At 36.7% G+C, this 14,789-nt stretch overlaps 1 protein-coding gene across 1 annotated transcript in view; it reads right to left on the minus strand.

Moving 5' to 3' along the window:
- LOC149802972 (equilibrative nucleobase transporter 1-like) overlaps positions 1–14,789 on the minus strand; it is a 64,376-nt gene that overhangs the window by 26,797 nt on the left and 22,790 nt on the right. The window contains exons 2-3 of the mRNA XM_089952511.1: positions 7,272–7,818; positions 3,039–3,085 (exon numbers count right to left, since the gene is read on the minus strand). Coding sequence (XP_089808637.1) covers positions 3,039–3,085; positions 7,272–7,705 — 481 coding nt within the window. The 5' untranslated portion in view covers positions 7,706–7,818. The remainder of the gene's footprint in view (positions 1–3,038; positions 3,086–7,271; positions 7,819–14,789) is intronic.

The following is a 14,789-nucleotide window of genomic DNA, read 5'->3' on the forward strand; positions in this document are numbered from 1 at the left end:
CTGAGCAATGACTGGTAAGTATATATTCTGCCTTGTTTGGCATCCAAGATTACCTCCAAATTTGTACATAAAGCTATAACATTTCTATATGAAATGAAGCTTCTGACTAACAAATAGCAGACAAAATTGTTTCAGTACTCAAAATTCACTGTATAACTGCACAGCCTTTGTGAAACATAGTTACAACAATATGAGGGTGTCACACTTATAACATAGGTCACTTAAATGTCCCCTGTGCACAGAGCATCAATGAGGTGGCAGCATGCACTGGGTTCTCAACAGATTTCCAAACTGAAGAGTCAGTTGACCCTTGACCCCAAAATCTCAGGAGTCAAAATGAAAATCTCAAGAGTCAATTATTTTGAAGTCATGAGCCCATAGCTGTGATTCTTCATTCCTGATGGAAACAAATCATGTTTAAGATTTCTTGTCTTGTACTGAATAATGAGAAATCCTTGAACAGTATTTTGTAAGAAATATAAAATCTAATTTTTGTAAAAGTGTTTCTCTTTCTAACTAAATGTTAATGTGTGTATATTTTGTATATGAAACAGACAGAATTAATTTATACTTTATTATATTTTCAACTTTTGAACATATTCTATTATCAACTGCTCAAATAATTTTTTATGCAAAAATATACCCATACATCTATGAAGATTATATATTGTTCAAATATCAAGGATGTACATTGCAGAATTGTCAGTTCATTTTTCCAATGCCCTTAAATTTTCTGACAAATTTCAGAGATTGACTCTATCTTTCTGTTTCTTTGGAGTCTCAGGGTCAGAAAATTCATCACTCGCATGTCGTTTCTGAGACAGAGACAGAAAAGAAAATATACTTCTTCGTGTCATTGTGATTTTCAAGTTCAGATGTATGCACTGAGTGTTATGCCCATTCAATTTTTTCTGAATGAGCCATTAATTAAAACATTTTGCTGATTCAAGCATGTAATTAATTGCCAATAAGACGCAATCCCATGCTGAAAACTGGCTTAGCGAGAAACCAAATATTCCTGTTTTGTCTAACTGATTATAATTTAAAGTGCAATCAAACAAATGCTGATATTTTATCAGAAATGAATCGAGCGAAGTCGTAATGATTCAGAACTTTTAAACATTCCGCTAAATGAAGCAAATTGCCAATAAAACAATTAAAGTTGGTCCACTTCCTTTGACAACTGACTTCGTGAGCCGCCATAATGATGTGCTCCATTTCTGACCAGTTGATTATAATTTGATGTCCAAATATTCCAATGCTGATATCATTAAAAGGCAGTCCACTGATGTCATAATTGTTTCCTCTTCCTAGGTCATAAACTTCAAACGATATCTCAAAACAATCCAACCTAAGTCAGTTGAATCTAAGCCTGAATTGAGTGAACTGTTAGCTCCACCAAGTTCATACATCTTCCATTGGTGCAATATTACTGGCCATCAAGGTCTATACTATTGTCAAGCAGATGTCAATCAATGCCTCCTACAGTAAATGTATTATGGCCATCAAGGTCTATACTATTGTCAAGCAGATGTCAGTCAATGCCTCCTACAGTAAATGTGTTATGGCCATCAAGGTCTATACTATTGTCAAGCAGATGTCAATCAATGCCTCCTACAGTAAATGTGTTATGGCCATCAAGGTCTATACTATTGTCAAGCAGATGTCAATCAGTGCCTCCTACAGTAAAATTGCTATGAACAGCGCATTCTTGGTAGAAAAACTAAGCTGGAAGTGAATCATGGGTAATTAAGATTCATGTTCCAGCCCAAATCTATGAGCTTCAAAAGATGAAGAAGTTGAAATTTATGAGTGCCAAAAATGGGTTATTTTAAAATTCCATGTGTCAAAACTCTAGGGTATGTGTCTATTGAAAACCCTGATACAATTCCATTTATTCTAATGCTGACTACAGGTACCAAAGAGTACACCATCTTATAAATGTGAGGTCATCTTATAATGAAGTACATTATTCTAGTAATAAAACTATGTAAAAAAATGAATAGAACTAAAGGACGACTCCAAATTCATGGACCTGGTGTGGACATCTTACATTGATAATTGAATATATAACTACTAAATCTTTTACGAAAGAACATTTTATGAGTTTGTGTGATTAATTTCCCTCAGGTTTCTCCTTTAAGGCTGAAAAATATCTAGCCAGTAGTAGGAATACTGGAATATAGAAGCAAATGCTGAATGATACTATGATCAAAACAAGCCACACAGGATATCGGCCCCAATCAAATATGATGTTTGGGTAAACTTCTGCTGCAGGAACTGCTTGAACAAACCAACCCTCCTTCACCCAACATTGGGCCAATGTTTGATCTTCCACCAGGACTGATAGTAGAGGAATTTGCAATGCCCTCCTGTTATACCAAGTGTCAGCATATCAGATAACGCATCCGGTTATCTCTAGTAAATAAGAAATTGTCTTTAGGATGATCACAACTGCAGATCCTTCTGCCAGCCAGAATTTTAACATATTGGTAGTTGTAATGTCATGCAGCAAACTGCATATTTTTCTGGTCATAATCTAAGTGTTCTTGGTCAATATATATGAAAATTTTGGATCCTGGTGGTTAGATTTGATTTATTCAACCAATGTGGGTATGTGAGAAAGCTGGCCAGTAGCTTCTCGTGGGTTGGTGGTTCTTTCTGGGGTTTTCCCGGGTTCTTCCTCCACCATTAATACTGGCCGCCATGTATAGCCTATCGTGTGCTGAAAAATGGCGTTAAACCCTACAACAACAACAACAACAAGATTTGATTTATATATAGACTGTACAGGTCAATAATACTAGGCTGTATCTAAAATGAAATCTTTTGAGAAGATTAACTTGCCTTGCACTCTTTTTATTTAACAAAAATATTTTCACACAAAGCAAAATGTTTGGCAGTGGACCAGTGAATATCAGGTTAAAATGTGTGTATTTTTTCATTACCATTTTAATGTCTTCCTAAAGTACACAACTGATACATACAATTTTGACCACAGAGGAGTTGTATATGACTGACATTACTGAACATCTCACCTTTACTCACAAATGCCAGCATCAGAGACCCAGCTACAAAGACAATCCTGAAAACAAATAAAACAAATAAGTCATGTAGACAAGAAATATACCAACCGCTCTGATGGCCTAAGTGGTTAGAGCATCCACCTCAGAGGCAGGAGGTCATGGGTTCAACCCCCCCCCCTTTCATACAAAAGACTTATGAAAATGGTACTAACAGCTACCTTGTTTGGCACTCAGCTTAAGAGGTTACTGTTAGGATTTGTTGGCCTGGTGTCAGGATAATGTGACTAGGTGGGACACAATGCCCCAGTGCTAGACATCACTTTAAACTGCCACAATACAGACATCATAGCAATATGACTCAAACTGTTAAAGCTATGTTAAAAATTTGAAAAAACATACACACAGGAAATATGACAAACTGAAAACTTCTCTGAATATTTCTGGTTGATTTCAACAATTTTTTCCCAAAAAAATATCTTTTGTCGTAGTTATGAGACAAAAATATCACTGGGAAAATGGTAGTTATAATTTTTTTTAGATATATATACATTTTGTGGTGTATAGCTGTAAGTAAGGTAAATGTATTTTTCATTGTGTTTTCTACAATTCACCCCTACAGATTGTGATTCTTTAAATCACTAGAAACATTTTGATGTTGTTTTTGTTGTGGGGTTTAACGCCATTTTTCAGTACACGATAGGCTATATATGGCGGCCAGTATTAATGGTGGTGGAAGAACCCGGGAAAACCCCAGAAAGAACCACCAACCCATGAGAAGCTACTGGCAAGCTTTCTCACATACCCACATTGGCTGAATCTTAGACTCGAACTGCCGCAGACAGAGGTGAGATGGCAGTGATCCGTAATGAAGAGCACTTTAGACCACTCGGCCACTCGGGGCCCCAGAAACATTTTGAAACAGAATTTAACACTTTTTCATTATTCATCCACAATTATGACCAAGTCCCTCCCTCCAAGGAACTAAGGTTATATTGGCTGAAAAGAATTTGAAGACTTTAAGATAATACCATTTCTTCCTTTAACTGCTGAGTGTTGAACCATCTCTTATATTCTTCTGTAATAACAAGATTTTCAAACTAGCTCAATCTTCTGTGGATGTTAGATTGACTCCATTTTCATTCAGGACCAATAAAACATCACTTGGGATCAACAAGGTATCACAAATCATCTAGTGGGATGCCCATGTTGACATGACTTTCTGTTTAGGATAAGAAGATTTTCAAGATGACATCCACTGTAGCCATACTGGAATGTCAGCATAGCTGCCAACCCTCCAGGCTCGCAATTAGTGGAAATAATGATAAAAATTAGTGAATTTTGACACGAATTTGTGAAGCGATATCTTCGAGTCCAGGAATATTGTTGGAACAAAAGTTTTAGCATGTTCTACAGATGATAAAGGTAGGTTGTGTTCAACAAGAAAACTCACAAACAATGCTTCAGCATTGGTAGCTTGCAGGTCTTCCGTTGATGGCTTAAAATATTTCAGAGCTGAAATCTGCTGCGAGTTCTTAATTTTCCCAACCTCTATGTGCTTTTTGCTACCAATGTGCTTCCTCACATCATCTCTGCCACATGCCCAATGCTAAAATTTGTGGCACACTGCATGCAAAAAGCATGATGTATATCAGTGTTTAATGGCTGAATGCATGGCCAATTCTTGGTATATTCCAAACGAAACTTCACTTTTTGTGCAATACATTTCTTTTTCCTTGCTGGTGAAGACATTTTCAAGATGCAATGCCGAATGGTAATTCAAATCAGTGTTTGTGACGCATGCGCAGAGCAAAATTCTGGCTATGCCCCAGTTTCTCTCAAAGCATTTATAAAACTACTCTGATACATATATATTAAAACATGCTAAAATGCTTGCTACCGGGCCAACTGTACCAATCAGCCAGAGTTCCACTAATATAGCAACCAGCAGTTCCGGACCATTTCGGCAACTGCCAATATCATGAATAGCGCTTAATGGGAAATTGGTTATTTCATTAAAGATTTAAAATAATTGAGAATTGGAGAATTCGTGATTTTTTTTGTGTGCGGCATGAATCTGTGAATCGCTGAAATTCAGACCAAAATCATGAGGGTTGGCAGCCAGGTATCAGGTTGGTACCTTTTCATTTAGGACCAACTAGCCAAAAGAAGTCTCTTGGTGAAAGCACAATATGGATATGACCACCTATGACCAGTAGACTATAAAAAGGCAAAAGAATTATTATTATACATAATCAGCATATAACTTTTAGTCAATTTGTCTGCCTAAATATGCAAAAATGCTGCTAACCTTGAGTTCTTATGACCAAATTATTGACTAAACAGGTAATGTTTTGGAATAACTTTTAATAGACTTTTGCCTTTTGTCAAGACATACTGTATATAAAATGAATAAAGTACACCTCTCCCTTGATAATTCATGCACAACGGGGTCCAGAAATAGACTGCACTATGATGACTACACTTAAAAGAAACTAAAAGATAGAACTAAAACGCAAATTTCACTTGATAAAAATTATTTAATTGGTATTTATATATGAAAGTTCTGTCTCCATCAGCGTAAGTGACCTTTTCATTGATCAAAATTTCCTTGAACAATGTTAAAAATGGTGTACATAGAATGTCATTTGGAAAGAAAATGTAACAAATTATTTCTTATTAAAATTTGATAATTTCCTAATGCTGATTAAAATTTCCAAGTCATATCTACCATTTTCAACGATAAAATGAGTGATATATCAAAGCTTCAGTTACCAATTTTGATCCTGATTTTCTTCAAGTTCAACAATTTTTATTTTTTCTGGTTAAAAAACATGAGATCCATTCATGATCCCACATTATAAGTGGGTGCAAATTATCAGGGGAGTTGTCGAGGGAGTGGTGTACTGAGATCATGATCATTCTGGGGCAATAACTATTCTAAACGACAATGCAAAATACTTCAAATCCAACTTATTCCAGGTCTCATCAATAAAAGAATGAAAAATTACTTTGAAATGCAATATTCCTTAACAAAGTTATGCTACAGAAAGCAAAGTTAGGAGGCAATGCAATCAGAAGCCATAGCTTTTATCAATGCTAATGTGGAATACTTGAAATGAGAACTATTCAAGGTGTCAGCCATAAAAACTTGCATGCTAAATTTGGTTAAAATCTCGTGGAAGGTCATGATGATGACCATCATAGGGTAATAACTCTTCTAAATGGAATGAACCGATGTAAGGCACATTTACATGTCTGACACAATACTTATTTTCAACTTCATCAGTTAATACTAAATAATTCTGGATATTTATCAGTTACATGACAGAGCCTATGTGAAGATGTACAATTAAATTTCATTGGGCCATTACTCTATCCAAAATAGAGTTGATGTGACAAAACTCGTAACAGAAATGCCTAGGTCTTGAGACAGTGTACATTCCCAATGGGTTCAGAAAATGTTGCACTGTGTCTGTACTATGCTGGTTACAAAGATATGTTGTAGTGGAGATTTAATAATGATGGAAAAAGATGATAACTATGTCAAAATTGGATATATAATGGTGAAATCTTAAAAAGGCACATCTACGTGTAATATGCAATTAACCTAGCAAATGGCATCCAATTATATGCACGACTTGTCCAGCTATGCTGGTTTCAATCAGCCCACAAAAATATATTAAATTGTCAGGATCTATAACTCTTCAAAATGGAGTTAATGAGGGAATATACATATGCTGTCCACTTGCTTCCTAAACCTGGAACTATTTCTTTGTTCTTCTGTATGGAACAATTCAGCAAATAAACACTGGCTAAACCAATCAATGGAAAACTCTGTGGGGAAAATCTTTGGAAGTGGAGGCACAAAACCTTTACATATCACTTGCACTTCTCACCTCTATCCATGTGAGTTTACTGTCTGGCTTCAACCAATGTGGGTATGCAAGAAAGCTTGCCAGTAGCTTCCTGCAGGTCAGTGGATCTAATCTTGTTCTTTCTCCACCAAAATATGTTGGCTGCCATGTACAGCCTATCATGTGCTAAAAACACCATTAAACTCCACAAAACCAAATGGCCCAAGGGAGTCATGATGTATACAACCATATAATCAGGCCACCTTATAACAAACTCTGCTATACTGAATACTGAATGGGATCCATGACCACACACCTTTAAACAGGCACTGCTTTTTAATAAGGGGCCTTAACAATAAGGGAGTTCTGTATACACTCTGATAAAACTTACATTGAGATGATCCTGGTGACTCTTGTTCCGAACATGAAATTGATCTGCCCAAGTACGGCACTGCTGGCACAAAAAAGAGCAGACGCAACTGTGAAACACAGCGTGAACTTGCTATCCTGCTCGGGGCAGCCTTTAGGTTTTGAGTCTGATAAAGTTTTATTTTCACTAGAATTAGTCGATGTGACATCAGTGACTGGGAATACAATTAACATACTTGTCACGCCAGATGTCACTTCATAGGAAACTGAATTGTTGGTTATGGCTGACATAGCAGCTTGATCCTTATTATTACACAGCTCTTCATAGATTCCCTCCTGCTTGAATACAAACATAAGTGATCCCCAACCATATAAAAGTCCTCCAAAAATCAGACACTCCATGAAAGCCCATGCTGCTATTAGGTATCTCTTCTGTCTCATCTGTCTGTAATCCATGATGAATATGGCTTTATTCTATATCCCAGTGAAAAGGTCTTTCCTATCACATCAATGAAGGGCTTGTCACAAAAATGCTGGCAAGTTATGACATGGGAAGCTACATGTAATACCTGGAAGAAAAGATGAAATGATTAAAAACAGGAATGGAAACAGAAACTACTGGTACATATATGTGCCATGTGACTGATACTGACATGAAAACATTTTATGCAGTAAGACTGATTTTGACTTACACAAGCACTATTTGCTGTGTTATAATGTAGAAGAAGTCAACAATGGTTCCTATTGCTTTGGAGGTAGTTTAAATACAGCAACTGATAAAACAACCAATTACTTTATTTTTTTGGGTGAGCATAATGCACACTCAGGTACATACAACACAGACCAAAATATGCTGTCACATGATACACCAGCAGCATAAGATCAAACATTTAAAATCATAAGTATAACCAAGAGCAAAACCCCTGACCTTGCCCTCATAAAACTTGACCCACCATTGAGTAGCAGGTACATATTACTCCAAATTCAAAACTCTTACTCAAAATGTATAAATGACACTTTCTGATTGACTGGAACAAAGGTGAGTATGATCTGAAGTCAAATAAAGTATAATTATTGGGTATCCACATCAAGCATGTATCAGGAAATCAGAGTTTATGCCATTTGATGCACAATACACACAAGTATGGAATGCATATGATTATCACCGTATAAAGTAAATGGACCACCAATATGTAATTTGTAAGCAACAAAGCATGATTTTCTCATTGTGGACTAATGTGAGCAGATAAAAATTAAAAAGCAGTAACAGTATTGTCAATTATTATAGGTCTCCAGGGTTGAGACATGCAAAGCTTTATAAGATATTTCTGCCTCAGTAGTTCCCAGTCTGAGAAGAGGCCATTACTGTCAATTATATGAACATGTATAAATATCATTACAAATGATCTTGACCTAAAAGCTTTATAATATCCTTTTAAATCTAACAAGACTAATGGACTTTCCCATATACAACAATGAACAAACAACGGATGACAGAAAATAGGTAATTATTAATAAAAATTTAGGGTTTATATTGGTACTTCAGTACTGAGAACACCCGAGTCAGTGTTCCACACATTTCAGAACCTGGGGTCACCAGCAAATCTTGATTTCTGAATGTCAGGTGCTCTCTCTATTATGTCAAAGAAACCAGTTTTTGGGGGGATAGCAGACTTGTAAATAGAACAACACCTTGATTAATGGTTGAGGTAAAAGTTATACCCAATAAAGATATTGCAAAATATAAATAACAGGCATACATAATTGTGTTTTAAGGTTAGTGGAGGATCCATGTGCTTATTTTTTTCATATTTACTTATCTACTGTAAAATTTATTAAAATTCATTTACGATGTGTATTTGTAAATTACACTGTGTATTTGTGTTTGTAAAATTTAGATATATGAACTTACTAACAAGGTTGATTATTGAAAGGAAGGAGAGCATGAAAGAACATGCACAATTAGATTGAAATAAATTGATAAACAGCCATTATTATCACTTAATTATAAATAAGATGGATCAGTCGATGAGTTATGACGTCTGAAAGTTTTATTTTAAATGTACACAATAAATGTGCTTATTATGGATGCATTTATTTTCATATGCACACATCATTCCGACTGAACAAATGTGGTAATGTCAACCACCACCTCATTCACATCCATGTCCACCCTTACCTCTTCAGGTTACATCCACTCAAAAGCAAACAACACAGACTCAGATATATAAATGCACAACGAGCTGGCATATCAGGGTGTATGCTGTTTGCACACCTGTCACTAGGGTCTATGCTGTTTGCACACCTGTCACTAGGGTCTATGCTGTTTGCACACCTGTCACTCTCAGTGCAAGGAAATATCTCAAGGAAGTTTGGATCATCTGTTTTACATCTGGAGTTCAATTTTTCACAGAATATAAACTTCCTGATAGGCTATATTCATGTTTGTCGATGGTGATAAATTAAATCTTGCAACTGAGTAAACATGTAAATAAAACTTAAGGAGTATCATTATAGTCCTGACTGTGTACATGTTCCACACAATCTTTCACTTAGCAACATATGGCGACAGTGAACTCCAAGGATTTTTTTTTTGTTTTAAGCATTCTAAATCGATGAATATGGAGATAAAGAAAATTTACTCAGCTTTCACAGAATATTTTCTGTTAAATTTCAGCAATTGGTACTCTCAATCAGCTCCTGTCTACCCTCGTTTTAAAGTCAGATCCAACCACAAACTACAAAGACCCAGATCTGTTGGCATATTGTCTGGGTCTATGTAGTTTGTAAAAACTAAGAAGCAGAACAAACAACATAGTCTCTGGTCTGCTGGTGCATTATGCAATGGCAGATCATGATCTAGGACATGAACTGTAAGTGAGTATATATTGTAACAACTGAACATGTTCTACTTGAATCCAACCAGACCTTGATCTGCTACCACATCAGTGATATCACATCTGGGTCTTGATCTGCTACCACATCAGTGATATCACATCTGGGTCCTTTATCTGCTACCACATCAGTGATATCACATCTGGGTCCTTGATCTGCTACCACATCAGTGATATCACATATGGGTCCTTGATCTGCTACCACATCAGTGATATCACATCTGGGTCTTGATCTGCTACCACATCAGTGATATCACATCTGGGTCCTTGATCTGCTACCACATCAGTGATATCACATCTGGGTCCTTGATCTGCTACCACATCAGTGATATCACATCTGGGTCCTTGATCTGCTACCACATCAGTGATATCACATCTGGGTCAAATTTGTTTCATGCTCAATGTAAATTATATAGAAACTTGGTCCAACGACAACATGCATATAGTGACCACTTGTCAATAAAGACCAATATTTATCAGTCTGCTCAAAATTTCCTGTATAGTTTGCATATAGTGATCACCTGCTCAGTGTAACCATCGACTATCAGCAGTCCAGATAGACCTGAATTTTAGGGGGAAGTGACTTCCCCTTTTGGACATACTAGGAAGGAGTGAGCAGAACAGGGGCATATATAGGTGCTACAGGTGCTATAGTCTAAAAATGTAATTCCACGACTTTTCCAAGACCTTTTTACAAATGTTAAGAGTATATATTACATAAATGTATGACCTTTAATGCTTAATTAAAATGTAAATTTAACACAAAAACATTTTACAGCTGGCTTTGGGCACAATTATCCTATTGGATAGGTCATTCTCTTTTGAGTGCCATAAGTACATATTTCTGAATGGTGGTAAGATCCCTGGATGAAACCTGACTTAAGTTTTAGGGGATATTATCGAAGTTAGATACATTGGTAAAACTTTTGCATTGGCCAACGAAAATGTGACCAGATATCGAAAAATAACCAAATTACATGACTTTTCCCAAACTCTGAATGACTTATGAATATTTCTAAACCCTTCAAGACCCTTGAGACATTTTACAGTAATTTACAAACTTTTCCAGGATTTCCTTAACTGCAGGAACCCTGGTGTTCTTTGGTTGTCTCATTTAAACTGTGTCCTATTTCTCTTTATGCAATTTTTCATTTAACACTGGTTTTAAGCAATACTTCGACTTCAGGCAGGAAATTCTCCATGTTGTATGTATACCAAAAGCATAATTTTCAAGTGTGTGAACGTGTTGTGTATATTTGATTTAATTTATTTGTTTGTAAGTTTTAATTTTTTTTATTCCATTACCGTATTTTCCCACATATATCCCGCAGGTTATACCAGATTTTACAAACCCCGCGGGTGTGTGTGTCAGTGTGTGTGTGTGCAGGTTATATAAGGGTGCGGGCTATATCACAAATTTTTTACACGTAAAAATATTTCAATATATTGTTTGAAAAACATAACTACATAACTTATATATTGTTCTAGTTTTGTTTTGCTAGGGTTGGATATTATGGCTACTACGGTGACTTCACAACAACTTACGGTATCGGGACCAAATCAACATTTTGGGATAAAAACTTAAAATTTCGTATCCGTCATGTTTTCATAATCAATATTTTCTGTTTTCAATTGAAATAACTACCTAATTTTACATATTTTAATGATAAAATTAAAAACACGTGTTTTGTTGTTTATCTTGCCGACTCGTCTCAAAAAGACCGCTTCCGATAATTGAAAACAAAGACATTATAAATAGCAAAGATGAAGACAAAGAATCAAACTTTATTTTCTTTGGTTGATATTATTTTACTATAAACTATGGGTAGACTAATGAGTAATAACTTGAATCTTGATAATAAAATTTAAAACTAATAATATCATAATTAATTATCTGGTTCATCTTCATCACTGGCGGCATCACTGAAACCCTCAAAATCCTCATTAATGTCACTGTCGTTGTCCAGAATGTCAAGAGCATTCTGAAGGCGCAGCTCAGTGACATGTTGATCCTCTTCTTCTTCGTCAGTATCGTCGGAACTTGCTGGAGCTTCAACAGGAGGAGGGATCAATCCAGCTTTGACGAATCCATTTCGCATCGTTTCCAGTTTTATTTTGTTCCAAGCTGTCACAATCCACTTGCACACTTCTACATATGTTGCCCTGCGTTGTCTGCCTGCTGGGGTGAATGAATGTTCCCCATTCGCCATCCAATTTTCCCATTCCGCCCGCACGTAAGTTTTGAAGGGATGGTTGACAGCAATATCCAGGGGCTGCAACTTGCACGTTAGACTTCCAGGGATTACGGCAATATGCGCACCACATGAGTTTATAACTGCTTGAACTTCTGTTTCTTTGTGTGCCGCCATCAAATCAAAAATCAACAGAGATCTCGGGGAGAAAAATCCCCCAGGCCTGACTCGATAACATTTATCGATCCAGATTTTCATTACATCACAGTTCATCCATCCTTTTTTGTTGCAATGGACAACAATGCCTGAAGGTAGTTTCTCACGAGGCATTGTCACCCGCTTGAAAATCACCATAGGTTTAATTTTCACTCCATTTGCAGCACAAGCCAGTACAACCGTGAAAGAGGTTCGCTCGTGCCCGGTTGTTGCCACTTTAACGGTTTTAACGCCGACTTCGTCCACCGACCTTGTTGCCGGAATGTCGAAACACATCGGTACTTCGTCCATATTAATAATGGCAGAATGGGGAAGGTCAAGCTTCCGAATTTCCCTGGCGACAAATTCACGAAAATCATCCATCTTCTTCTCCCAATTCTCGGGTAGACGTTGGCCGACGGTCGTTCGTGTTCTGACTGACAATTGGTTCCTCTTCATAAATTTATATACCCAATGCACTCCTCTTTTAAAATCATCAATGTGCTTCTCTGCCGCCATGAGTTTGGCCTTCAGTTTGATGGCAACTGCAGAGACTGGTCGGTTGTTTTCCCGCTGGGCCACGATCCACTGCTTCAGGTCAGCTTCAAGGTGAGGCCATTTTGCTTTAGGTCCGCAACGAGCACGTTTTTGTGGATTCATCTTCTCCAACGTTCCTTTTTCTTTTCTCCAACCTCGGATTACACTCTCATCAATATCAAATTTTCTGCCTGTGGCTCTATTGCCATACACTTCAGCATACGCAATGGCAGTTAGCTTGAAGTCGGCTGTGTAAGACTTTCGTTTCGGCATTTTTTAAATTAAACAGAAAGAAATTATTTAAACTCGAATCTACAATTAAAAAGAATACAAGATTATTTAGAAATGTCCGCGTTTATGTAGCCTGTAGTTGAGGCACAGCTCCTATACACAGCCTACGCGCACAAGCACTGTGTACCGAGCCTGAATACCGGTAGTTAATTGACGTCAAGCGAGCTACATTCGAAATTGACAATTGTGGCATTAGGCCTCAGGACCTCACACCATTGCATATCCGGCTCACAAGTACCTGGCTTCAAAATTCAAATCTGCCGGCTGCCAGCTGGAATATAGTGGAGGCAGGGTGACTAACTTGAACTGATGCAGAGGGATGAATATGGACCGGGGCCAACTGACTTGATAGCGTAAATACAAATTTGCATGTTGGGTGGGTGAGTGAAAATGTAGTAGTTGTAGTATCGTTCGTCATCCACGTGTCAGCATTGACGAATTCAGTCCTTCTAAAAACAGTAATGGTAGACAATGTTCATCAATCTATGGTTGCGGGTTATACAAAGGTGCGGGTTATGCCAACAATTTTTTACACAAAACCCCAAAACCCGCGGGCTATATGAGGGTGTGGATTATCTGCGTCTGCGGGATATATGCGGGAAAATACGGTACTTGCCACTGTAATGTAACTTTATTTACAGGAATAGAGTTCAGTTCTGATTTTTTAAAATTTTGAATGTAAACAACTTTATATAAACACTGCAACTAATGCTGACCTAGTTCCTGACCTTGATTCAGAACCAGTAAGACTTGTACTGAACAACTTTTTAAAAAAATCATTTCACAGAGTAAGATTCATAAAGTGGAATCAAGGCCATACTTGGAGTACATGACAAATAACATGTAGACATTGTTACAAACTCTGGTTTTTCTAGAGGAGTGACCCACATCTAGGCATCTGTTTTACATTGTAGTTAGATTTGTTACTGATGTTTTGAGAAATGATAGTTATTCTTGCCTTAACACTTGAGAAGTTAAAATGTTTTATGTTGTGACCAGTTTTGGCCTAAATATTGTCTTCTCCAATTTATTTGGATTTCAAGTTTGTTTTCCCTGGAAATACTAGTGCTCTAAATTAATTCTTGGACAAAGACATTTATCAAAATTTACAAAGAATTCAAATTAGAATATTATTTTTTGTGATTCAACAAAGAACTGTTGACACACCAGTATGATGCTGACCACAACACGCCATAGCCTTCCATTTTGGATTTCATCGGGATTCAAACTCAGTTTCGTGAGGACTTTTTGTTTCTAGATTTCAATTTTATAATTCTTGGATTATTTTTGGATTTGATTCATAAAACTTAAGTTCTTTTCCTCATTTTTAACTTGCTTTTCTTGGGAAATATATTATTTGCTAAATTTTATAAAGCTTGTTGTCTTCGCTTTTTTGTTGTTACGTTTTGTAAGAGTCTAAACATTTAACAA

The sequence above is a fragment of the Sinohyriopsis cumingii genome, chromosome 3 (assembly GCF_028554795.1).
Source record: "Sinohyriopsis cumingii isolate HCF-2022 chromosome 3, ASM2855479v2, whole genome shotgun sequence".
NCBI lineage: Eukaryota > Metazoa > Mollusca > Bivalvia > Unionida > Unionidae > Sinohyriopsis > Sinohyriopsis cumingii.